Source organism: Melanostigma gelatinosum, assembly GCF_949748355.1.
Source record: "Melanostigma gelatinosum genome assembly, chromosome: 1".
Classification (NCBI taxonomy): domain Eukaryota; kingdom Metazoa; phylum Chordata; class Actinopteri; order Perciformes; family Zoarcidae; genus Melanostigma; species Melanostigma gelatinosum.
The window spans coordinates 30,083,562-30,110,843 of record NC_136634.1 but is presented as its reverse complement, the minus strand read 5'-3'; the positions used below and the strand labels follow the sequence as shown (position 1 = coordinate 30,110,843).

The 27,282-nt window shown below is 43.4% G+C and overlaps 1 protein-coding gene and 1 long non-coding RNA gene across 4 annotated transcripts in view; one reads left to right on the top strand and one right to left on the bottom strand.

Moving 5' to 3' along the window:
- The window catches only part of bcar1 (BCAR1 scaffold protein, Cas family member), a 99,739-nt gene that overhangs the window by 16,881 nt on the left and 55,576 nt on the right, over positions 1–27,282 (bottom strand). For all 3 annotated transcript variants that reach the window (XM_079265989.1, XM_079265991.1, XM_079265990.1), the window contains 2 exons: positions 16,035–16,757; positions 1,089–1,238 (listed from right to left, as the gene is read on the bottom strand). In XM_079265989.1, the coding sequence (XP_079122115.1) occupies positions 1,089–1,238; positions 16,035–16,757 (873 nt within the window). The remainder of the gene's footprint in view (positions 1–1,088; positions 1,239–16,034; positions 16,758–27,282) is intronic.
- LOC306775563 lies at positions 7,080–8,257 on the top strand. The gene is made up of 2 exons (XR_013771882.1): positions 7,080–7,148; positions 7,803–8,257. It is a non-coding gene; the product is annotated as an uncharacterized lncRNA (long non-coding RNA).

Here is a 27,282-nt window from a genome sequence, read left to right as displayed (position 1 = left end):
GGTTCAACGTTGTGTGACAGTGATACTTCTCACACGGAGAGGTTGGAAGGTTAAATACGTTTATAAAAACGTTAGCTTGGTACATTAGCACAGCAGCAACTAGCGCTAGCACCTCTATGCTAGGTCACAGACGAGGACACAGTCACCATGACATCACACACTGGTTGGTGGACTGGCGTTTTGAAGCCTCTGTTTTGGCAATTTCGCCGAAGTCAACTTTCATGAAGTGAAATCACACCGTCAAAGGGTTAAAGTTCAAAGACAAAACCACAGACAACACTCAGACCGTGGTAGCAACCTGTCAATCACCGTGTAGCCCCGCCCTAAAGCATCCCCTGCTTTATGGTCTGTGTGACTCTAAATGGACCATAATGTACTAAATGAACATCATGCTGTATTGAAGAAGACTTGAAACTAGAGATTGAGACATAAACTCATGTTTACAATGTTTACTGAGAGAATAAATCAAGAGAGAAGTAGAGTCATTTTCTATAGACTTCTATACAACCAGAGGAGTCGCCCCCTGGTGGACACTAGAGAGAATGCAGCTTTAAGGCCCTTCTGTATTCTGAAGGTATTCTGAAGGTATACACATACTGCTTTTGCTTTGAATAAAGACCTACCTCGGCTTCACATTCATGCATTCATGCATTCAAATTCATGTATATTTTGTCAAGACGTGTAGCCACACCCGGCGAGTAAAAGGGACTCGTACTTTTCAATTGCTGCTCTGCTTTGAATTTAGGTTTTACAGTGTATTACATTACAATAGTATGTAAGGACTGAGAATGCAACTTTGCAATCTGTATTCAAAATCATTTATGGTTTAAAAGTTACAAATTCAGAGAGCCAAATGCTTGATTTTGCTGAAAATATTTGCATATTGAAAAACTGCTGTGGAAAAACAAAAAAAAGTAAAATTGTGTGAAAGCAACATGAAACTCTCATTAGTATCATGTGAGGTCTTTATATGGCACTTATAGATCATACAATAGATACTGAATCATATCCATCATGTCAGATGGATGCAGCTGGAACAGTCCAGACACACACACACACACACACACACACACACACAGCGGTCCTACCTGTGTGTTGTACTGCTGGCGGGCGGGCGGCACGTCGTAAATGTCGTGCTGGGTCGGAGGCTGGTGTCTGGGCGGGACGTCGTACTCGTCCTGATCCGGTTTGCCTGTGTCGTACACATACACCTGTCCGACCCGAGTGGGGACCACCACCTGGACACAGAGAGCGGAGAGGCAGGTGAGCGTCAACAACACAAAGACGTACTGTACAGTCACACACTACAAACATCAGTCTGAAGGTCGGAGGATGGATATCAACCCCACTGGAGATATCTATTGGCAGAAAAACATCACAGCAAAAACAAAGATTAAACTCCCTTTTTGTGACTATGGCAGCCTGGAAGGGTCACAGTGCACATCCAGGTCAAGACAGTCTCTCTCGTCAGACTTTGAATTTACAAAACAGAAAGACTTCTTCACCTCCGAATGAGAATTTAGTGCTTCATCACACTTAAATGAGCAAAGACTGAAGGTTGTTCAGTCTCACGGCCAATAAAAACAGAGCAGGGGGCCTGTCGCAGTCGTCGTGGGAACCGGGCTGCCCTATTGTGTGCCTGTTTAAACTGTGTATTATATGGTTTGAGTGTAGAGTCAACCAGCCAGCATGGGAAACCAAAGCAGCTGTGGTTTACAACAACACACACACGCACACACACACACACACACGCACGCGCACACGCACACCCACACACCCACACACGCACCCGCACGCACACACACGCACACACACGCACGCACGCACACACACGCACACACACACACACTAAAAGTAGCTGTCACAACTAGTATCCCATCATCATCATCCTCTCTTCTCGTCATTTCCACGTCCTGGTTCAACTGTGTAACCAGACTCGACACTGTATCTCATTAGTTAGCATGCTGATCGCAGGAGTTCATACAACATGACTCAGTCCATCACTCGTCCCTGCATGATAAACACAACTCAACAGTGAATGTGGAAGTGAAATCCATTTTACACTGAGAATTCTAGAAGTAAATACCGTGTGCTCGTAGCAAAACAGGAGTAACTGCAGACACAATTCAATACAACATGCTAATGCTAACTGCTGCTACACTACAGCTGAAAAGGGAAAAATATTTAACCAATATGTATATCACCATGAAATGTCAATCGCTCATTACTTACATTAAGAAATCTTTTAATTATGCAAATGAGGCATTCTTTTATATAGATAAGAAAGAAGGTGTGACGTGTGGTGTCTGTGAGAGCTGCTGAAGTGGAGATTTATGGATCAGAGTCTGAGAACAAACTCATTGAGAGAAAACGTCCTTTAAAGAGACATTTAGTTACATTACAGACATTTAGAAGAACAGACATCACCATGAAGCTTCACCGGTTCATTCCTGACGTTAAGACAAATAGTTTTTTTATCACAAGTTTTCTGAAAGGTTTTGTTTAAATATGCAAATGAGGCATTTTCTAATGGTAACTTTTAGTGAAATTAGGGGAAATCTACAGACACAAATAGACAAAGCAGTAAAACAAACCCCGAAATGTGCGTTTAGCTCTTCATGCTCGTCTTTATGGTCACTGTTGGCTAAATGTGTCCATATCTGAACTGTGCACAGAGAGATGAAACTGACTAATCTTCTTATCTGACTCCGGATGAAGAGAACGAGATTATTTTCCTACAAATTGGACGCATGTCTCGTCAGAAAAACAAAACAAAAACTTGCAGCGTGGTATAAATTCGGAGGCATGTGGCACTGGTTCATACTATAGTCCTCCCAAAAAGTAAATTTCATCATAAGACGCTACATAAATCCTAATATATTACCAAATGTACATCACAATACACAGTATTCCATTATCGTCTAAATGTTTCATTCCACATGCTCATCGTCGGTATCAGACCGAACATCCCGCATCGCTCGGTCTGTGCTTGTGAGTGTAATCAGTGTTTAATCACTCTCAGCTCCAGCCTTGATTAACGGAAGCTCTCTGATAATATTTGCTCAGCTCCACAGCTGTGGGAGGTACGCTGTGTGTGAGACAGACGGAGACAGACGATAAAAGCATCCATTTGACAAACCTGTCTGCACTAATCTGTCCTCTGCCTCCTCTCTCTCCCACCACCTCATAACACATCCTCTCCAGTCTCTCTTACACAGGGAGCGGAAATTAGAACCGTTTTTTTTGTTGTATTAAAAATTTATTTAGAAACTTCATTTCGCTTTTTCTCCCATTCTGTCAGTGGGTCACACGTGTACACGCTCATGAAAACACGCCTTCCCTCATCGTCAGAACGCTTTCAACAGTATTGACGACACTTCTGGCTAAATGCCAGATGTGACCTGCATGCACACACACACACACACCATCCCCAGCCCTGTGTCAGATTGATAACCTGTGTTATTGATCACCTGTGTGTGTGCACCCTAGGGGGTGCACACACACTTCCACACTGACACTAAGTGATCTGTGTGTGTGTGTGTGTTCAGTCTAGTAACGGAGCGATGGATCAATGGTCACCATCTTTGTATGTGCGCGTGTCGCTACGGTGACGGTCACCACCGTTAACGAACGACATCATTTAATAGCAGCGTCAGTGCGTCCCGTCTGCACCATGACGGGTTACTCTGCTTTAACGAGATTCAGTATATCATCTCCATCATCAGCAAACGGAGAAATGAAAAACACGGACAAAATAAAGGTCATTTCTGTTTCATCGATGAGTTCAAGCGTGGCAAACTCCAACACGTGGAGTAGTGCATTTGACCAATAGCAAAGCAGGACGAGCGGGTCTGTTCATACCGTCTACAACTGGATTTAGACAACATTGATGACAGAAGGCCATGAACTCTCCCAGGACTCTCTTCCCTCATCAACGTGAACACGACTCCACGCTGATCCTTGCCATCCTTAACCTCCTCTTTGTGTCGTTCCTTGTGAACGTATATGCACTTGTAGCATTGGAATCGACTGCCTTGATGCTGATGCTTCAGCTCTGACAGGCTCGATACACAGAGCACCCCCCCCCCCCCCCCCAGCGCTCTGCAGGAAGAGATGACAGCCAGCACACAGCTGCATCAAGTCCCCCGTACATCCCGTGTGTCATCGCAGAGCTCTGGCCCCCGAGGACGGCTGTATACAGATTCACTGACCTACATACCCAGCGAAGAAAATGCTCTGTGTCGTGTTCTCAGAATACATCAGTGGCCTCATAAAAAGCTGCAGCTCGTCTGACCTACCAACAATAAAAATGGGAGAATTCCTCCGTGTGGCGCAAGCAGGACGCTCACGCTTTTGTTGCGCTTGTGCGATCGCGTCAAGCAGAAGTCATTGTTCAACGGATGACCTTTGCTCCGAGCGATGTCCCTCACCTCCTTCCCAGCTGCAGACCTCTCTTCCTCTCCTTCTCTTTGTCTTGCTTCATGCCCAAGAGAGAAAACAAGAGGACAGATGACGATGAAGCAGGGCGTGGGCGTCCTTCTACAAACAAAACGCAGGATGAAATATGCTCTGTGCTATCTGCTGGTAAACGCAGCACATTCTCAAAGTGAAGCTCCATCTTCCGGCTTCAACATGACCGCCGTGTCCACACGGAGGAAAGTAAAAGGACGTTCTGTACATGCAGCTGCAGCGGAGAAAAGAAGTCTTTACAGCGCAGATGTGAAGTTGAAAGAGAAAATGGGGTAAAAACAGAGAGAGGCCTAATTACAGTAGGAGGGTTGGGTGGTTTGTCTCAACCGGTGGACATGGCTGCTTCAGATCCTAATCTACACTCTGCTCTCACTCTGGCAGAAACACATATTTGAATTTACTGGGCAATTTTGAGATTTTGGGGTTATTTTGCTTCCATAGCACGTTCTCTTTCAGACGAGTGGAACGGAAACATCCAAAATACACATTGACTTTGTTTTCCTACTGTGTCTACATGCGTCTGTACATCTCTGCTAAACTTACCAAAAGTTACCACTAGATAATGCTTCATTTGCATATTTCAAACATACCATGTCAGAAAACTCATAATACAAACAAAAAATACACACATAGATCAAATCTATGCATACAAATGTATACATTACAGCCCCTTGTATGTACAAATATCCACAGTGGGCAGTAGAAGATAATGTTTGCGTACATTGAGCATATACTGCCATATGCAGGTAGGAAGTGGTTCTATGCACATATATACACATATATGCACTACTGTATCATGTACTTTATGTAATGTAATGCAAGTTTAAATTGCAATTATTAAGATTTATATCTGATGCGTCTTGCTAAAGCTAAACAAATACCCCCTTTTATCCGTTTTCACATTTTGGTTTCCAACGGTTATTAGAACAAGATAATCAAAGTAAAGCGGTTATTGGCCTGCGTTCCGTTCTCATAACTTCAAATCAAACTACCAACATGCAGCTGCAGGAAGGTGAGACAACACTTTACAGGTGAGTTGTTGCTCTGGTAAACGCTTGTATAGCGCTGTTCTAGTCTCTCGACCACTCAAAGTGCTTTTTAAAAGCTGAGTTGGGTGTAGTGGGCGGGGCATACGCTGCTGAATGTATCAGGAGTTTCCAAACTTTTTAGGCCGCGCACCCCCTTCTACATCCCGACCGGGTTCGCGCACCCCCCCCCCCCCCCCTTAATAAAAAATAAAAAAAGCAACAGAGCCCATTTACAGCCGCATAAGAATCGGACCAATGAGAGAACAGTTTGCTCGCGGGTGGCGTTTGTTTACAATATTTAGTCCGCTGTTAAATGTTGCAGTGTGAACACAAAGGAGCAACTGCAACATTGTATCATATTAATCCCTGAATCAGAACAAAGCAAACGAACTGAAGGTGTGAAAACGCCCTGAAACACTGCAACAAAGTTTCAATAACTTTCAGTGACACAAGGCGTCACTTTTAAAGAGCAATACGGATGTGAGCACACACGCACAGACTCAGAGGCAGATTATCACATTTAATTTACAATTAATGAGCGACTAATGTAGCCAGGATGTCTTCGGACAAAGCATCGATGCGGCGACACAGTGTTGTTGGACACCGGGATCATGTCCAACTTTTTTGCTTCTTTCTCCCCAATCATACATTCCACCATCTCTCTGGCAGCTGGCGAGCTCACGTCTTCGGCGATTGTGTGCGGTAGCCCCTTTCTCGCTATTCTGTAACCAGATATGAAGCCCGTAGTGCGTCATTTATAGACCAACACATGAATGAGACTCCAGTTGTTTTGGCTGTTTTGTAACTCCTCCAATTTGGATATAAACAATGTAAGGGGCTTTTGACTTGCACTGGCATGCTTGGTGTTCAGGTGGCGACGTAAATAAGAGCTTCAGACTGTTAGCCAGAACCTCACTGCACACCACGCACTGTGGCTTTGGGGAATCTGCGTTGCCAATCCAAGTGAAGCCCAGACACAGATACTTTTCATCATATTTCCTCTTGTTTTCCCAGTCTGATGCTCTCTCTGATTCCTCTTTTTTCACCTTGACTCCGCGATGGGCCGATGTGCTCCCGATTTGTCTGTGCTATCCCTTCCTCCTTTCCGGTCTCCTCCGTCTCATCTTCCTCTGACTCTGGCTCGATTTCTTCTCCCGGTCTCTCCCCAACGCACCTCTCCGTTCCCCTCGCCTCCGATTCCTCTCTCTCTCTCTGTCCCTCTCCTCTTTTACGACCGATAGCTTCAGATGTCTCACCTGACAGTTTGCCCGATTTCAGCCAGTTTAGCATATTTAAATTAATGTTGCTGAATGCATGAAGTTCGCTGTTAGCTGACGTTAGCTGCACAAGATAGGCTCGCTAGTGTGTACGACTGGCGGCAGGCGGTAAGACTGCCGGAAGGAGCTCAAGTGCATTTATTAAATTGTACGTTTTTAATTTTAAATCTTACAAAGGGAATTTTTATAATTCATGTTTTTATTTTGTGAAAAATCCCACTTTTTAAATTAAAATTAATTTTTTTTTAAATATTTAATATTATTACACCATCAGACCGCCATTACACTTTTCCTCTCGCGCACCCCCAGGGGTGCGCGCACCACACTTTGGGAATCCCTGATCTACACAAACGGGAGGTTACGTGACATGGAGGTAAGTTGACTGCTCTGTTTTGTCAAAATGATTGTAAATATAGCAGCACTTCACTTTGTTCTCATGTTGTTCGTGTCGTCGAGTCTCTTTTTAAGAACGATATGGAGGGCTGCTGTGTTGACATGAAGCTCCGCTTTCTCAGTCAGCTAGCATTAGCTGACAAGCTAGCCAACGTTATCTGACAGCTAACATAGCCATGTCTCAGGCAAAGTGCACGTAACGTTAGCCCACAGTGGGCCCACAGTGGGCTAACGTTACTCCCTTACCGGGAGCTATAACATCACATGTTTGTTAAAATAATTGGTTAAGTTACGTGATATTTGTAGCTGACAAGCTAGCTAACGTTAGCTGGCAAGCTAACTAACGTTAGCGGTGGCTCGTCTGCCTGTATCCGACCATAGTTAAGCCTTGTAAAGTAACTTGTTTTGCCTTCGCTTTGAATCACATCTTACTGAGATTGTGACGATTTTACAGATCATTTATACTTCATATTATGTCCTTAAACGGACCAACAGGAGCTCAGGTTGTGAACCTGGAATATCACTTTAAGTCCGGTAACGTTACAAACGAGATTAATTACAAGGATAAACTGAATTTGCACCCTTTGTTTTGTGGTGTGAAATAAAACTAACTCTGCATTTTGTTTTGTTTTAGGGAGCCAGGAGCAAACGGCTCAGTTCATCAAGCTGAGGGGGAAGAATGACGGCCTCTTCACCGGGGACAAACATTCAGCAACCGTAGCTTTGAATTAAGACATTAGTCCATTTGTAATGTCGCCATTTGACCATCCTATACTTAAGGTTACAGTTACATTAGCTCTACTCCGATATAAAGCCTTTACTAATAGGACAACCAGTAGAGAGGACAATACACTTCTGATGTGTTGCTGTCACACAGATGACAGTTGTGACTGTCACCTTTTTCTTTCTTTTATTTAAATTGAAATAAGACATCCATGTAAAGAATTTCTATATGAATGTGTATATTCTGCTGTGTAAAATGTGTCAATCATTTTCTCAATGTGATTGCCTTGCAAGCAAAAAAAGTGACAACTTATAGAAAAAATATGAAATAAGTGTTACTGCAAGTTAATAAACATGTTTGCTGATCTTTGTTTTGCTGCTGTTTTTGTTAACTGTCCTCTGCCTAATGCTGCGTTCACACCGGTCGCGTTGATTTTTTGACGCGCGTCGAGATTACATACAAAGTCTATGCACAGACTATCTATGCATAGATTTACCCCCCAACATGGGCTCCTGCTCCATCATCTCCATAGAGATTTTAGGATTGCAAGTATCCAGGCTCTTTCCTCGACTAGAAAGATTGAGAGAGAACTAAATATATATGTGTATATATATATACATGTATATATATATACATATATACATATATACACATATATACATATATATATATACACATGTATATATATATATGTATATATGTGTGAATGAAATAAAACAGTTATTGATAAATACATTTTATTTATAAGAACTATAAATGATTGGAAATTAGTTATTAACATATCAACTGATTGAATAATTAACTGATTATTAATTTAGAAAAACTACATTAAGAAAAATAATGAATTATTGAATATATGATTGAAAAACAGATTAAAACTAAAACCTTTACAGTTTATTTGTATATACACAGCATAATCCTGAGCAGGCGTTCTAGGCACGGGAGCAGCAAGGGGATTGGGGGGGGGGCTGCTGACGCAAACAGGAAGTCCTCTGTAGCATAGGCCGTCTCATTTTGGAGACCACCCGGTCCAGCCTTCGTGGTCCTCAAAGGACACGGCCGATTTGTTTTTTTAACAAATAAATTATTCTCAGTTTATATATTTGCTTTTAAAACTTTATTCTCAGTTTATATATTTGCTTTTGAAACTTTGTTTTGCTTTTGAAACTTTTTTTTTGCTTTTGAAACTTTTTTTTGCTTTTAAAACGTTTTTTTTTGTTTGCGTAATAAAGACACAAATCTACCTTCATAATGTCGGGGATCGAACCGCCGATCTCCTGATTGAAGGACGAAGCGCTCCACACTGAGCCACCCCTACTGTGGTTACTGCATCATTCCGTCTCTGGAACTCCTGTTTAAGTGTGACAACGTTGGTCCTGATCACAGACCACCAAGACAAAGGAGTCAAATCAAACAAATGAAAAGTGAAGCGAGAATGAGAGCGGGAGCCACAGCCTGAGAATACCAAGGCAGCTATGTGGAGCATGTGGCATCAAACACACACACAAGGCACCAAGAGTCAGTGCATGGGTCTTAATACAACTACTTAATGCCAAGTTGTTTTCTTTTTTATCAAAGCACATAATAAATTAGCAAAAAGCAGTCTGCAAACCGTGCCATCAGACTTCACACCGATGCACACACACGTTCAGCAAAGCACCTCAGAGACAAACATCCAGATTTATTCAAAGGATTCAAGGTGAGTGAGTTTCAGGTTAAGTTAATGTTACATTAACAACATATCCAAATTTTGTATATTTTAGTTTCTTTACAGAGGCATCGAGAATCGGGTAATTTCACTGGCATTGGGATCCACTACCACTACTACCTTCAGTGAGTATCGTGAAACCCCTAAAAAGGAGGCAGTTAAAATGCCACATTGCCCTGCACCAGACTGCACTTCTATTCATTTCCTTCTTAAGAATCATGACATCCTGTTTGGTGTAGTAAGTTTAACAGAATAGAGTAAAAAATGTATATTTATTGAGGCGTTCCAATTCTAATTGACAGACACGTTCTTTTAGGCAGTACTGCATGGGACTAACCACAGCTATTCAGAACCATTCCATGCAAATGAAGCCTTTAAACAGCGCGCGTGACACCAGGTTTTGAAAGTGGACTCTTTTCTTTGGTTAGCTCAACAGAAGGTTTCACACATCGTGGTGTAGGTGTCGCTTCTAATTCACACAGAAATAACAAACAAATAGACAAAGCAATGAGACGGGATGAGCCAAACTAAATGACTTCAGTTGTGTGTGTGCGTGTGTGTGTGTGTCTACAGATATGTGTGTGTGTGTGTGTCTACATGTCTACAGATATGTGTGTGTGTGTGTGTGTCTACATGTCTACAGATATGTGTGTATGTGTGTGTGTGTCTACATGTCTACAGATATGTGTGTGTGTGTGTCTACATGTCTACAGATATGTGTGTGTGTGTGTCTACATGTCTACAGATATGTGTGTGTGTGTGTGTGTGTGTGTGCCAGACAGCCGCGTTGACTTCATTAGTCTCCAGTTAATCTCTCAGCATGTGGTGCAGAACGCAGCCTCACAAACTGAAAGCACACATGCGCACATTATAGTTGGATTGCTGTTAAGTGCTCCAACTGTTGTTATCCTGTTTCTTTATTGTTGGAATGCTGTGAAGCAACTTCTATTTCTTCCGTGCCCCTCTTCTCCTCCTTCATATTTTAAGCTACAGAAACCGTTCAACTATTAAAATATTCAGCTCTTTCACCAGAGGGGTGCTATGACTTTTCATATTTCTAACCTTTAAACTTTTTGAATGATTAAGCTTTTTATTTTCAATGGGATCTCTATGGAGAATATTTTCAAATGGCTTCAGGCACACAGGTGTTCGCGATTGAGCCAATTAGTGATGTTGATAAACACACCGACTCACAGACACACGTGCACATACACTCCTCTCCCTCTCTCTCTCTGTGTGTGTGTGTCTCTCTCTCATACAGTCATTCAGGTCTTAGGGATGTTTAGAGGTCTTCCCCCCCCCCCCACACACACACGCCATTTTTAAATAAAAGCCCCACAGAATGAATCCTAACTGAAATGCTTGTGATGAGCCTGTCATTTAATAACCGGTTTGTGTTTATCTAACATTATGATTCTGTCTCCTCTCCCCTTCTCCCCCACCCCCCACACCCCATTTCAAAATAAAAGCCCCAGAGAGTGAATTCTAACTGAACTGCTTGTGATGAAGCCTGTCATTTAATAACCTCTGTTTATGTGTGTCAAACATTATGATTATGTCTCCTCTCCCCCTCCCTCCCCGACCCAGTCCCACCCTTTCAAAATAAAAGCCCCATGGATTAACTGTACGTAAACATTAAGCTCAAAATTCGGCTTTTTTGTTGAAATAATGAATGCTCTTACTAATACTGTGACAACTACTGCTGCTGCTAATATTTCTAGTATTACTACTACTACTGCTGCTACTACTTCTACTACAACTTTTGCTGTTGCTACTATTACTCGTGCTATTACTGCTACCATCAATATCATTAATACCACTACTGCTATTACTACCACTACTACTATTACTTATACTACAACTGCTACTACTGCTATTCATGCTACTACCAGTACTAATACTACTACAGCTATTAGTACGACTGCTACTAGTACTACTACTACTGCTACTTCAAATACTGCCATTACTTTTACTACTACTACTGTTATATTAAATACTACGACCACTACTACAGCTATTACTACTACTACTGATACTGGGCTGCTACTTCTTCTAAATACTAATACTTCTACTAAATACTAATACGTCTACTAATGATACTTCTACTACAACTTCTACTACTACGCTTACAAATATCACTACTGCTACTACTACTACTTATTCTAATGCTACTAATACTTCTACTCCTAATACTTCTACTTCAACTACAACTTCTACTCCTATTACTACAAATGTCACTACTTCTGAAATTTGTTTAAGCTACAGAAATTGTTCAAATATCAAAATGTTCAGCTCTTTCAGGAGAGTTGTGCTGTGACTTTTCATATTTGTAATCTTTAAACTTTTTGAATTAAGCTTTTTGCAATTTTCTTTTGAATGGGATCTCTATGGAGAAAATCTTCAAATCCTGTTATACTTCTTCAACTTTCAAAGCCTTCTTCTTCCTCATACTTTCAGCTTCAGACACCATAGTTAGACATTTCAACTAGAAGGTTTTTCAGCAGTGCAGTTTAAATGCTTTCGGGCTTCAACCTTTTTCAGACAGATAGTCTCCCATTTCTTAATTTTCAGCAATTGTTTCACAATTAATTTCAGCTTTTAGCATTACAACGCATTTTCAGCAGGAAATGCATTTTCTAGTTCATCTTATTGTCTTATTAATAACAGACAAAACAATGTGAAAGTGCCAATTTGAAGTTTCAGTCATCTCACTGATGCTCTTCAGCTGTTCTTGCGTGCGTGTGTTAAGCTGGGAGACACGTGGCTGCTGACACCCCCCCACCAGCACATCAATGCCTTCAATGACAGCTGACACTACTGCTTGACTTCCTCACTCACACACACACACACACACACAGGTGCTTGTGGACACATTTCGGACGAGAAACCAATATTTCGGGTTTTCAGCCCTACTTCTCTTTGGCCTCCTTTACAACTTACATGAATAAAATTCACTTTATTTTTTTTATTTATTAAGTTTTTCTGAACTTTTCCCATTGACCAAGAATCATTGGACGGCTGTAGGAAGGTCGAGGAGGCCACATGTATCAGAGACGTACTCAATACCCTGATACCCTGAGAAGGGAGCTCAGGCCTGAAACGACTGGACGGGCTTATCACAGTCCTGCTACAGCCACAGATATCAGAGTTCTCTTTGTCTGTTTGAGAGAGCATTCGATTGATTGATTGACGCATTGATGCATTGATGTAATGAGAATTTAAACAAATATAATAAATGACCGATGCTAGCTTTAACTGTAGCATGCGAAATTGCTAATCCATGAATCCAAAACAAATCCACTTGCCGGTGCTCCCTCCCCCGTTGTGTCTCTCGCTTTCATCACTCTTCAATTACTGCGTCATCTGGGCGGATGAGTGCGCAAGTGGGAGAGAGAGAGAGAGAGAAGCGGCCCCTCAGCAGGTGGCCCTTATCTCTTAATGACTAACCGGTGGGAGCGGAGTGTGTGCTGTTTTAGTTGTGTGTGTTTGTATGACGAGGGAGGCGGGGGGGTAACTGAGCATAAGAGCAGCTTATTACAATGAAGGGCATCGGCAAGGTAAATACATAAAGCATGTGACGCACACACACAGTTTGCACAATAGAAGGTCCACTAAACTCCCTCCATTCCTTGCTACGTGTCCTCAGCTTTGATGGAAAACTTCCAGTCAAACCTTTCAAATGTATCCACATATACATGAGTGGAGGCCTTTTGTAGGCCAATTCCAAAATGGATATTTGAGGGTTAAAAAGGAGTTTTGACTTCTCAACCCTGTGGCCCCTCAGACATCTTTAGAAACACCTCACACTTCACCTGAGCACCGCAGTTCTAAAATAAATGTGTGAAGCCTTCTGTGTGTATTCATTAATATGGAGACTCATCTGACCGCATACATACAGTGTGCTAACGATTTAGTAGTCTTTGGGAAATTTGGGCTGAAGCTAACGGTTCTTTCAAAAGGTAACATTTAGTGCGCTGTAATCAAACGCGGTTCGTTTGGGCGGGACAAAAAGTGAACCAACTTGGGTTTATCCTCCGGGGAGCGTGATCTCAGGACAGAGTGCGGGACTCCGGTGGGACCAGAGGAGGTGGAGTCTGCATTTAAAATCATTGATTCCGGTTGCTTCAAGGCAGTCAAAGTTGACGGCCAATGTTTGTCACTGGTGTTGAATGTTAAGATGTTTAAGATGTTAAGATGTTTTCAATGTTAAGATGTCGGCCATATTGTATCGACAACGTTCTGAGAGGCCGCGTGTCCACCTTCAGCAGTCCACGATGCTGCCGGAGAGAAGACACAGTTTGGAGAGAAACATCTTTGAGTGAGTGCCGTAGACACCATCACCTCCTCCTGCTGAATTCATGACACAGCGTTTCACTGGCTGCATATTCATTTATTATGACGCAGTTTAGAGACGGACACGGACACGTTCACGCGTTGAGGAACAGGGGAGCAGCCGGGCCCGAGATCACACACACACACACACACACACACACATAACACTCCGGCACACAGCGGTGCTTACGCATTATGGCTCACTGCACCACAGCAAGCCTGGAGGGGCTTCCCCCTGAGTACACACACACACACACACACACACACACACACACACACACACACACACACACACACACACACACACACACACACACACACACACAGCCTGTCACCTGCTGGTAAGGAAAGTGCTTACTCACCCAACCACAAGATCAGAGCTGAATTATTAACAATCTTATTATTTCACTGGTCCTCCACACACACACACACACACACTACTCTTTATTCTGTCAGCTGTTTTCCCTCCGTTTGTCATCCACGTTGTCTTTCTCTTCTTCTCCCCCTCTTCTCTGCAGCTCTCTGAGTATTCCTCTCTGTCTTTTCCTTCCCATCCGGTGGAACTGTTCAGCAGGTTGTTTCGGGCCCGGCAGGGCGTTGTTGATGCGGAGCGTGAAGACTTAAATCCATTAAGGTAAACAGCGCCATGGGATTCTAGCATTTCATTTTGTAGTTTTTGGGATTTATTCAAATGGCGCTGTTTCTTTTTCTTTCTCACCAACACTGAGGATGATGTAATAATCTCACCAGACGTCCTTATATCATCCAGTTTCAGTCACGCCAACTGCAAGTGAATATCCTTCAACAGCACGTGGGCAAATAGGAACTAAACAAGAGCACTGAAGGTCTTGGAACTCTTTCTGATTTTAGACATTAAAGTCGGTAACTTTAATAAAATAACTTTTTGATTAATTTGCTCAATCTGTCACTATATCCTGACAGAAGTACGTGAGACAAAGAATCTGAAAACATCAGGTTCCTCGTCCTTCTTTTAGTGCTGCTAACGGTACTTACAAGACTCCACCATGCCCAGAAGAAAAGGAACAATTGGGGTTGATGAGTCTCAAACTGTCAAACTAGGCGGCGCTGATCCAATATGATTCAAGATTATGTTTACTGCATTGCCTATTTCTCACCTCAAATGTTTTCAGAAAAATGTTTTAGTTACTGCGTCGCTGTTTAATGAGAAACTCAGCGGTCATATTGAAAACGGTCGAGCCAATAAACCAAGCCCCGCCCACCGACCGGAGCAAACTTTCTCATTTTATAGCCGAAAAGTACACTGAAGAATGTTTTTGGAAAACTTTCCAGGCGAGAAATAAGCAATACAGTAACAGAATCTGGATTCATATTTTGTCAGCGCCGCCTAGTGTGACAGTTTGCTCGATTGACAGTTTGCTCGATTGACAGTTTGCTCGATTGACAGTTTGCTCGATTGACAGCTGCGTTAGAGACTCCTCGTCTCTGATTGGTTAGTTTTTCTTTGGGCGCGGTAGAATTCTGTAAAAGCCATTAGGAGCACTAAAGACAGGCAGAGGAACCTGAGAGGATCTTTATTTTACAGATGATCTGTCTTGTGTACTTCTGTCAGGATATAGCGACAGCTTGAGCAAATATGACAAAAAGTTATTTTTATCGAAGTTGGCGACTGAAACTTTAAGCAGCGGAATTATCTGGTGATGTAACTGATGACAAAATGAACCGGGAGCTTGACAGGAGACTAAGTAGGCTGAGCATCAGGAACAACCTTATCACACAAAGAACAACCTTGAGTTTTGGATTTGACAAAAAAATAGACGCCAGAAAATAGACACCAGAAAACAATAGCAGGAAGTGTGTGTGTTTATGTGTGTGTGTGTGTGTGTGTGTGTGTGTGTGTGTGCGCATGATACAAAAACATCCACAGCTCAGGCCAGGAACAACTAAACAAAATGTTCTATTCTCATCTGTTGCTTCAAGAGTTTTCATTTTTAAATAATATATTACTGGATCAGTAATATATTTTCTCTCCTTCGTTCCTTTACGTCTTCAGTTTCTCTAAACTAAGAACATTTATCCATCCCATAATGTTTCTCTACAGAATCAATGCTGTCCTTCCTTACCTTGCCCAGTGGCTTGTTGCCGCTCTCCCAGTTCCTCTTATCCAGGGAGGGGGGCACCTGGTACACATCCTGCCCACCTCCGTTCCCTCCGGCTGGGGCCGCTCCCAGGCCTGGTGCTGGGCCAACAGAAGGGGGCACCTGGTAGATGTCCTGCAGCTGGTACTGTCTCTGGGCTAGAAGCGGGGCCTTGCTGGGGGGTCCTGGAGGGAGTCCGCTTGGGCCAGAAGGGATCTGGTACAGACTTTGTGGACTTGGTTTCGGGCCGTGGGACGGGGGCATCATGTAGATGGAGTCAGGGTCGGGCTGCGCGGGGCTGGGGCTGGAGTAGGCCGGATGCATAGACGTGTAATGTGTCGAGTGGAGGGGCTTGATGGGAAACCCGGCGGAGGAAGTATTGATGGCGGCAGACGCCGAAGCCGGTGTCGGTTTGGCGTAGGTGCTCAGAGGGGGGAGGGGCCGCTGCACCTGGGAGGAGGGACAGGGACCGAGCGGCTCCGGCGTGGAAGGCCCGACCTGTTGCTGCTGCTTGCTGTCGTACATGCCGACCAGGAGCTTGAGGCGGTTGCCGGGGACGATGCCTTGGCGACCGTGGAGGGAGCAGAGCCACCAGCCGTCCAAGCCCTGCGTGTCACGCTCCAACACCGTCATGATGTCGCCTTTACGGAAGGACAGCTCGTCCGGTGACTCCGCCACATTGTCGTACAGCGCCTTGGCCAGCACGTTCTGTAGAGGGACAGGACAGAAATATATAAGAAATATAATATACATACACAATCCTATGTGCTGATAAATGTAGCGTTGGTAAAGCTAGGCAACAAGAACACAAGTCTTCCCCAAGACCCATTCGTTTCCAGTCTGAGAGAAGTAGAGTCATTTTCTCATAGACTTCTATACAACCAGAGGAGTCGCCCCCTGGTGGACAGTAGAAGGAATATTCAATACATATGTTGGTAACTATTCTTTAAAAACTGTTTTGTTCACACTACTTGTTTCGGTAAATATTTATGGCAACACACCAAAATCTATATCAAAAAGAGATGATGCAAAAAGTCCACATTACTCACCAAAATAGGTTGTTTGCAATTGCCTTCTAGAATGACTCGTGCGAACATTTTCTGATCCGCCAACCATTAAAGGCACAAAAACAACTTGCTCAGGGTTTGAGAAACATTGTGGTCATGGTTAAAGGAACCCGACGCTGACTGTTGGTAGGAAATAGGATGTAAACCATGTTTGTTTTCATGTCATAGTCACATGCTTTGTTGTCTCAGAGAAGATGTAACACTTGTTTTCCAAGTATCTTCCTGGAGCTGCCTCACCGCCATCAACGATTCTGTTTTGAGATATTTAGAATGAGTTTGGACTCGTAAACAGCAGATGATAAACGCTCTTGTGCTGAGCCACGCAGACAAAAAAAATCCGAGCCACAGCTGTGCACATAATTAGGATGGCAGCCAAATTCTGATTCTTTTTATTTTTTTTGCACAAATGACATGCTGTAACATGTGATTGCATGCAGCACAAAGAGATTCATATTGTGTTTCATATTGAAAAGCCATCGGATGTGTAGTCTCCAACATTTAGTGAGCAGAGTATCGTACATCGTACATAGGAGTAGAAGATAGAGGAAAAAATATCACCACACGCACACACACACACACACCTCCCCTCAGTCTTCCTAGAACTCTTTGAAACTAAACCAATATTTGTCGTCCATGTCTGAACTCTCGGCTCGCACTCCTCCCTCTCTGTGTCTGAGTTCCACCCCAACTATCAAAGACTAGTACAGCCTGTACTGGCCCTATGCCAGCTCCACACACACACACACACACACACACACACACACACACACACACACACACACACACACACACACACACACACACACCAACCTAAGCACAACGCACTGACCACATTTAAATGAGGCCATTTAATTGGCTTCAAGATTTACACCCTGTCTTTTCTCTCGCTGCGCTGGAGGCCTGTTGGCCGGGAACGAGACAGAGAAGGACACTCGACCCGAATGTACTCGCTTCATCAAGTTCATTCACTGGTTGTGTTCACACGCACGGAGAGAATTCCCTCTTGAAAGGAAAAACATGAATAGGTGCCAGACACTTTTCTTTTCTAGGTACCCGCTTTAGCCCAGCGCTTGTCGTCTCATCGGCCTACTTCACTCCAGTCAAAGTGCATTGACTCTTGTTTCGTCACACGTTTGAGCTTCACCCTGCAGCATGATGCAAGGGCAGAGTTCCACTGATGTCTGACCGAAGGCCAACTGAGGTCCAGAATGTGCAGACGTACTGAGAACGGTCTCTTCAGTGACGTATGAGACTGTATCTGTATCCAGCTGTTTCACTTTCCAAATGAACACATGGAGCATTTTCACAGATTCGGGATAGAAAGTGGACGTCATTCTAAGAATTTCTTATGAGGTAATTTTATTAAAAAGTTTGTGAAACCATAAGCGATACAAAATGATTCTTATTAAAAGTAGTCGCATTTTTCATGTCATAAAATATTTTTAATTAGTAATGCAGGGAACTTGTTTTGCATAAATTAACATATGTTTCAATGACCATATTTTAAGCAATAGCCAAAAACTATTCAAGGCCTGGAAAAAAAACCTTTTTCCATCGTCCAGAGAAACAGGAAGTGCAGCAGTGAGGATGAATCACACACCCTGCTGATTGGACGATGCCCCCGGGGTCTGAGAATCACCTCGAGTGCGTTCTCCCGCTCTCTCTATTTCTGTCTCGTACGAGCGACCAGTGCGACACACACACAGCTTCTAACACAATGGATGTTGAATAGGAAATAAGGTATCAAATGAAACTCCATTGGTCTATCACTTTAAGGGGACCGGTATCGGAATTTTTAAAACGGATTCATGATCCAAGTATGATTCAGTGGTGGTCTTGAATACGGTTCCAGAGGCTGAATTGCCGTGATTAGAATACGATGGACTCTTCTTCTTGGACTTTTATTTCTTTGTGACAATCAGCACCGACCTTAGTGTAGTTTACAGCAAACGAGGACAACTTGAGAAGGCTGGAGTGTTCCCCATTAGGCGTCTAGATCTTCAACCGGCATCGATTTATGCCAAGGAATTGCGGAACGCGGAATACCGTGAAATTTGCCAAAATGTGGATGCTATTCATGAAAATCTGGGTTTTCTACCATTACAATTGTTGTTTTCACAGCAACTAAGCCGAATAAACGGAAAAGAACCATGCCGCTGTGTGTTTTGGTTTTATTTACAAATACAACGTAATTTACCACACGACTTTAGCTTTTACTTTCTACTAAAATGGCAGTGTTGTGTCAAATGACACAACACTGCCATTTTCTGCAACATTCATTTCATCATCAACATTCATTTCCATCCACCACATCATTGGAAACTTTTTCTGATGACAAAATGTGAATTTGAACGGAATTTGGAAAAAAGTATTTCATGGGGCTCCAGACTTTCCGTTTCCGGGTTGGTCTGCGATCGGTTTGCTACGACACAGAAGAAAGAATCAAGACACAGAAGAGCCCACTCAGCTCTTGTATCCAACAGCTGACCCGGGACCTGAGTTTGAACTGTCCCAAAGATCCAGACTGGCCTTTGTTTCATGTTTTATTCTATTCATGCAAGTTGTGTTGGAGTAGGTTTTCCAAGGATCCATATTGGATCAGTTCAAAAATTCTAGAGCTGGGCAGACCCTTAGGACACAGTAAAACCTGTTAAAGGTGTATCTATATAGTACCGAACATTTGGGCTTCCACTTAACATTTAGGAGTGAATGAATCCTGGCAGTAAACATTAATTAAGCACTTTGAGTGCTAGATCCACAGTTTCATTAAAGAGCCCAGTCGGCTGCATAGACACGGCCGGAGAACCGCAGACACATCGTGTGCTCATCAGCGTGAGAAGGCCGTGGAGCAGACAATTGTTGTCCTCTCCACGGGGGCCGTCTGGGAGTGTGGAGGAAGAGAACACAGTGGAGATAATCACGTTACCCGGACCTCTCGGGACTAATCCCAGCAGAGTCGGTGATGCTATGTCACCACGGCGACTGTCACCAGGAACGACCGCCAAAACGTCACCGGCGGTGTGTCGCCGGGGGAAACGCCGGGGGAAGAAAGAGCAGAGGACCGACACAGCGAGGGGGAGGACTGTGAAGGGATGAAGGTGAAGTGAAACGCTGACACGGATGACGATTAGAGAACTAGAAATCAGATTTCAAACGACTTCCAAAGCATATATCACAGTGATATTGGTGCGTTCAGGCGAGTTGACCTTTACTTCACTGTGCTAATTATTTTAAGCAGATTAACATGAATTCCATCGTAGGACTTTTCTGCTTTGTCGCCTTTGAGAGGTTTGCTCATTGTGTGGTAGTTGTTAACTTAAACAGAGAGAACACACGGACCGACTCGTCACCTATAGAGACTTGAAGCAGAACCACTTCATGCAGCAGTTGTGCTCGAACATGAACTAAGCCTCTTGGAGAAATCTTGTGAATTCTTCCAATTCCTGCATCAAACACACATGTACAGTTCTGACAACTTTTTTCCAACCTCAAGTCAAACCTCGGTGAGGTACATCCACTCTGGTTTCCTGCTATTACAACACAAGCGGTCACACCAAACAGGAAGCGAATCTTCACCTCGTCCTCGCATAAACGTTATTGTTAGCTCAGGATAATGACAGCGACAGTTAAAGTTCCCTTTAAAATGACAATATCAGCGTTTTTTATGTTTCAGAACATTACTGCCGACCAGACATTGATTTCCATTCATTATGAAACATCAGCACAACTACACACTAAATGAATGAAACGTGCAAAAACACTGGCATGGTCTACACTATTTGTGAGTAGCTATTAACAGCTTTAGACTGATACTGTGGCAGCATTTACAATGTAATGTGATAATGCATTCAATTATCAGATAGAGACTAACAATAACTGTTTTGTTTGTCATGTTTTTTTGTTTTGAATATCCAGCAGCTCCAACTGCTAAAAAGGAAAGAGGAGAGAGAGGCAGAAGCAGAGAGATGTCCACTGAGGAGAAAGTAATGTGAACAGCTGGTGGAGCGAGCTCAGTATGGACAGGTCGCTCATCTGTGTGAGTGAGTGTGTGAGTAGGTGTGTGTGGGTGTGTGTGTGGCTTAATGTCCTTTTGTCTCTTGCCTCGCATTTGACCCCTGGGGACAAATACTAGCCTGCCACAAGAGGTTTCATGTGTTGTGTGTGTCTATTCCCCACAATGCAGAGAGCAAAACAGGGAAACAAAAAGCACTTCATGGCACTCCCCCCGTGCGTCTCCTTGTCCATCTATTCTGTCCACGCTGCCATTCTCTGCAGCGGTCACAATGCATGTCTGCTCTTTCTTCTTCTCTTGTTCTTTCGCCTGCTCTGTCCGTCTCCCAGCTGTCCCGGCAGTGAGTCAAACAGCTCACGTCTCACTCTGCAGCCTGGAGTGAATGCGTGAGTCCGGGCCATCTGAGGTGAGCGGAGCTGGCCAGAGCAAAGAGGGCCCCGACCGAGGTGAGGACGCGTGAGACCACGTCTGAAAACGTGTTGGCGTCCGCACTACAGAAACTACAGTCTCTTCTTCTCCCGTCGTGTTTTCAGCTCAGCAAACAACAAAGCCGCATCACAGCTGAGGAACATCTGGAGACACCAAACCCCCCCCCCCCCCCCCACACACACACACACACACACACTGAGCTCCTGTCGCTTCACCAGAATGCACCAGTTGTACAGTCAAGAGAGAGCAGCTCCTCTCAGCTAGGAAATCAACTGAGTATTCCCAGAGAAACATGCAGCAAAGAAGTCTGGTATTCTGTTTTAAGCAAACCCTCAACCCTCACGCTTAAGGCCGTGGGTCAAACTGCTTTGACTCTCGGCCAACCTTGTTTCAAAGTCCGGAGCGTCAAATGAGGACCCGGCAACCAAAGCTGTGTTGTTGTTGTTTGTTTGGAGGGAGCTAAAGGGAATTATAAGCTAATCATTTCCCCCATTTGATTGAAGAAATAAAGAATCAATAAATACTACTACTTCAGCTGTCACTGCTGAACGTGAGTTCCGTTTATAACTCAATGTTTAGTTTGTGTGCTCTCTGCAGGACGGTTTCAGCCAAAGATGGTTTATGAGGCAAGAGAAGCGTGTTTTTGTAGTTCTAACAACTCCAACAGAGCGATACGTCTCCCAAATAGCAGATCTTTTGTCGTCAATGTCACATCATCAAGTTAAACTTTCATCTATATCACATGAATAATTTACTCTCATCCACTTTAGAGTTTTGAACCAGCACCTTTTATTATTTAGACCAAGTTAAAAGACTAAGTCTCTAAAATACTAAATGTTGCTCACTCTCAAGGTCTAAAACTCAAATTGGTTTTCACAAAGATAGATTTCCAAGTACACACACACACACTCACACACACACACACACACACACACACATATATATACACACACACGTTTGTACATTTGGACTGTGTCCCAGTTTTGTACTCTGCTTGTTTTTTAATGACTGTTTTCTATCTTGTGTGGGGAGACAGAAAGTCTTGTGTTATTGCCTTGTCCTTGGAACTCATTACGAGTGTGTGTGTGTGTCTAAAGGTGATGGTAAAACATTCGTAGTGTCTCTGGACAAGACTCCACATACACAGAAGGGAGAGAGAGGGATGTGTGTGTGTTTTGCTTTCGTTTCTTCCCAAATGCACATTCTGTTCTGTCCTCAGGTTCTCTTGAACTATACTGTGTTTGTATGAGATGTCTGACCTGATGTGTAAGTGAAAACGTCCTCCGTATGAATTTAAAAAGGAGGGAAACATAGAATTTTTGCCAAAGACAAATCACATTTTTACTGTAGATCTAAAAAGATATTCAGTTCTCAACGATTTAAAAGAGAGAACAGCAGACCATGGTGGCATTTCTGCTCAACTTAAAAGTCAAGTTTTTTTAAATTCTTTTAGATCACATCCCTGATCACATTTTGCAATATAAGCAAAACAATATCACGACATCCAGCCATCAATCAATCTGCAACTTTTAGCGACTAGGGAGCCCGCCTACTTATTAGCGGATTTTTGCATGTTTACTATTAAACTATTCAATCAAAATCGATTCTGTTTCTGAGAATCGATACAGCATCACAAAACATAATATCGTGATACACAATGTTTTCTTACACCCAGGATATGTATTTTTACAGAGTGAAATATTCATTTGTTTTCCTTTTAAGGCTGAAGCGCTTTATTTTGGGACATTTTATAACCCTTTGAGCATCATTTTGACAATATCCACTAGAATTGTAAAAGAACTTCTGTGGGATTGAACAGTGTTTCGCTGCACAGCATGACTTTGTATCCACTGTCCCATCAGGAGGTCAATGTTGTTTTTTGGTTCATTATCTGTTGGTTGACTATGATGACTGAATTTTAATAAGAGATCATTCTATGCATTTTGACTTCTGAACTCTGACATGGCCCTTTATTCTCTTCTGTAAGATGTTCTGTCACAAGGTATCAGCACCAGCTAATATGTTTAGGGTCATTTTGAAGAACAGAAAACAATAACGGCACTGATATAGCAGAGATCATAACGATTATGGAGAACATGAGGAAACGACACAAATGGTGTTTATTGGTGTACTAAAACTGCTCGGTTTTGTTTTGGTTGCATGAAATGTGAAGATATGGATTTTATTGTTGTTATTTTAGTTATTCCAGGACCTGCAGATGTTCCACTGTATCGTGGCCCTGTGTCTTTGTGGACCACAATGTCGTTGCATAGCTGAGGTGTGTGTGTGTGTGTACTTCTGTGTCACTGCTATTGCTGAAGCTAGTCAGGGCCTGTCTCTCTCCCTCTCTGTCTGTCTCAAACACACACAGTCCCACTTACTACAGCATTCCACAGCCTCCGCATACAAACACACAACTCTCCTATTACCTCACATTCCAGGGGTGTCACCACACACACACAAACACACACACACATCCAGATTCTTGAATTTCATCATAAAGAAGAGAAACAAACAAATAAAGCGCAGCAATCCTCTTTAAAAAAAAATCCTTTCTTTGTTTCTTCCTCTTCCTCCAATCTACCATCCTCTCTCTTCCAGCCTCCCCCTTTTTCCCCTTCAGTCCCCCCCCCCTCCCTCTTTTCCTGACCTGGCACGTCAGACCGTTCTTGAGAAATTCTTGTGAGTGCACGGCCGATTTTGTGCAACAGCAGATAGAATCCTCCACCCAGTGGAGCATCTAGTCGGAGCGGGCCTGTTGTGTAAGGCTCTCTATAAGAGTCGTCCATCATTCAGGAACACTGCTGTGTGGCAGCAGTAATGTGCGAGACTGTGTGTTGTATTTTGTTTTCAGCGGAAAACTCTTGATCCAAATGCTCGAGCTGAACACAGTTCTGAGGCAAACCGTGTTTTGAATAATTAAAAGAGTCGTGCTTATAAAACCTAAAGAGTAAAGAACCTGAAGGATACCCCATGTACCTTTAAAGGCGCACTCCACCGATGTTCCCGTGAAGATGAGTTTAACAGCCGTATCATGTCTTCTGTGGCTCTGGGGGAAAGCTGTAGAGTTTGACAACCCGGACGACGCCTCCGAACGTTTCCATAACTTTCCGAAACCGACAATCCAGCGCTGTGTGGAGGTGAGAGAGTGGGCTGGGTTTGATCCTTTCATGTGTGCAACACTATAAATGTCTTCCGGTGGCACCATTACACCCGTATCATAAGGACATCCTGTCTCTGTGGCGCTCGGATTTTACTCCCCCTTCCATTGGGACCATTCGGAACAGCCATAAACACTTTCTGACTTTCGACGGGTTCAGTCTTACGTGCTATTCCTGTTGGTTCAACATTACCCAACTACCAAAACTACTGAGTTGCATAATGGGAAATGTAAGATCCAGTGAGACCAATGCAAGGGACTAAAAGTAAGGACATCGACAAGAATATTCTCTCTCGCAAGTCCTTCAACTTTGTGGAAATGCAATGCTACGACTGCCCTTTACAGGCCAACCTCCTCTGGTAGATGTCCCTCAGTGCCTCTCTGTGGGGATTGTACTGAAGAAAAGGGTTCTAGAGACCGAAAGCCCCTTTCACACATGCACTGTAGCTCTGAAATGATCTAGACATTACCTGAGGGAGCTGTGTGTGAGAACGCAAATGACCGAATCAGTTGAAGCAGACATTAAACGGACTTTACCCTGCCAGCTCCCGAGAACCAAGTCCATGCAATGTCCGATTGAGCCCATGTGTGACTAGACACACATTGTCCGGAGAATTCACGGCGTGCAAGTGGGCGTGTTGATGCCGTTTCAATGCACGAGGAAGAAGCCAACGAGAATGTCGAACTGGAGAGATGAAAAGATTCAGGGACTTTTATCAGTGCCACCGCCGAAGTCGTCAAACAAAATTAAGGTACGACAAGAGACCGGCTAAATGGCCGCGATGTTTTTGGAGTCATGGCCAGCCTCCTGCAAGCTCTACCCAGGCCCAACCCCTTCGTATTCCCAGTAGGTAAGAATATGTCTGACAGGGACAATCTCCAATCTCTCACCGGGCAACTCTGGTCAATGTCTGGAGAATCAGGTCCGGACATTTCATACGAGAAAACGTCTTAAGTTGGTTCTGTACTTGGGAGTGCTTTCGTCCTCTTGAGATTTTCCAAATGATCCTTGAAGGCCATCTAAAGGTTCCCTGGAAACCTTTCATTTTGAAGGTTTACACAATCAATACGCCAAATTATAAATAGACATGCATGTAATAAATCTATCTATGCACCTCTTTAGAAAAACTTACAACTAAATCCATCTTTTCCAAACAGCCCCGCAGCTTTATGTGCCCCGCTAAGTGCTTGTGAAGGCTGCAGCTTTAACGAGTGATGATCCCTGCTGAGGAATTCCTGCCTTCGGGCAATGACTAACAGCAGAAACAACAGCAGCAATTGTGTCGCCTGGAGCACAGGATAGGCTCACGTAGGCGTGGCCTTGAGTGTTGCTTAACCTGTTGAGAGACAACGCTGGCAGGAACTTATGAATAGCTGCCAGACACACACAAACACACAGACAAAGATGGTTGGACAGTTCAAAGCAGCTCCTCCTTGCGCCAGCCACAGCCAGAAAAGCAGGATGGAAGAATCAAAGCATCTGACACAAGTAGAACTGCTTTTGCTTTGGCTGGGATTCAACTGAAATACAAAGCAATTCATCTAAAATGTGTCACCTTAAAACTGGGATTTCAGGGAACAGAAGATCTGAATGTGCGTCCACGGAGCTGTTCACACCTGTGTTTAAGGGCTTCACTAACCTGCACTTACACAGGTAGCAACGACCTGAAGCTAAACCCCGCTGACACACCCTCTGATCACTGACTGTGTATGTCGGTGGCAGAGAGATTACAGTCTTTATTTCTCTGCTCAAAACACACTTATGATGAAGTGCTGAAGCCTTCATCTTCACACTGGAATAAAAGCATACAAAACTTATAAAAAAACTGTAAAAAACGAGTCTGCATTTGGGTCCTTGAACACACCACATCATGAACCGGGGCAAATCCGCCCTTGAGCTTGCGTTGTCGTCCTCATTGCGCTGTCCCCTTAATCTCATAGTATCCCAGCCTTTAGAACCCGTTGGTGAAGGTGGATTCTTTCACACTGTTCCGGGCTGTTAGGATCCACTGGCAGACTTCAGAAAAAGCTGATCTTCTCTGCTCATAGCTCTGAATAGCATTTACGGCTAACTGGCTTGGCCAGTTGCTGCTAGCACAACAGCTATTCAGAGCTATGAGCAACAACAGTTATTACCTCATTGCTTTTCGTTTGGTAGCCATGAGCGACCTTAGTCTGTAATGCAAGTATGTCTGCATGAAAAGATGTACAAAGATATATTATATATTCGCTAATGCGAATCGCGGTTAGCATTTCCCCATTGGCAGTAATGTTAAAATTAGCTTAGAAGCTAGCGACATGTTATGATGTTCATAGAAGAAGACAACTTTAGTACTGTTGAAAGCATCTGGCTGTTCAACGGGGACACCTGTGGCCTATAGACCAGTGCGGCTTATCTATGTACAAATTATTTTTTCTTTTAAAAATCAGCTGGTGCGGCCTATATACAGGTGCGCTCTATAGTCCGGAAAGTACGGTAGCATAAATATTGCATCAATATTTAGTATTGCTATATCTCTCCGCAGAAATGCTGGGGCAAAACAACCGACCAAATGTGTGCGGTTT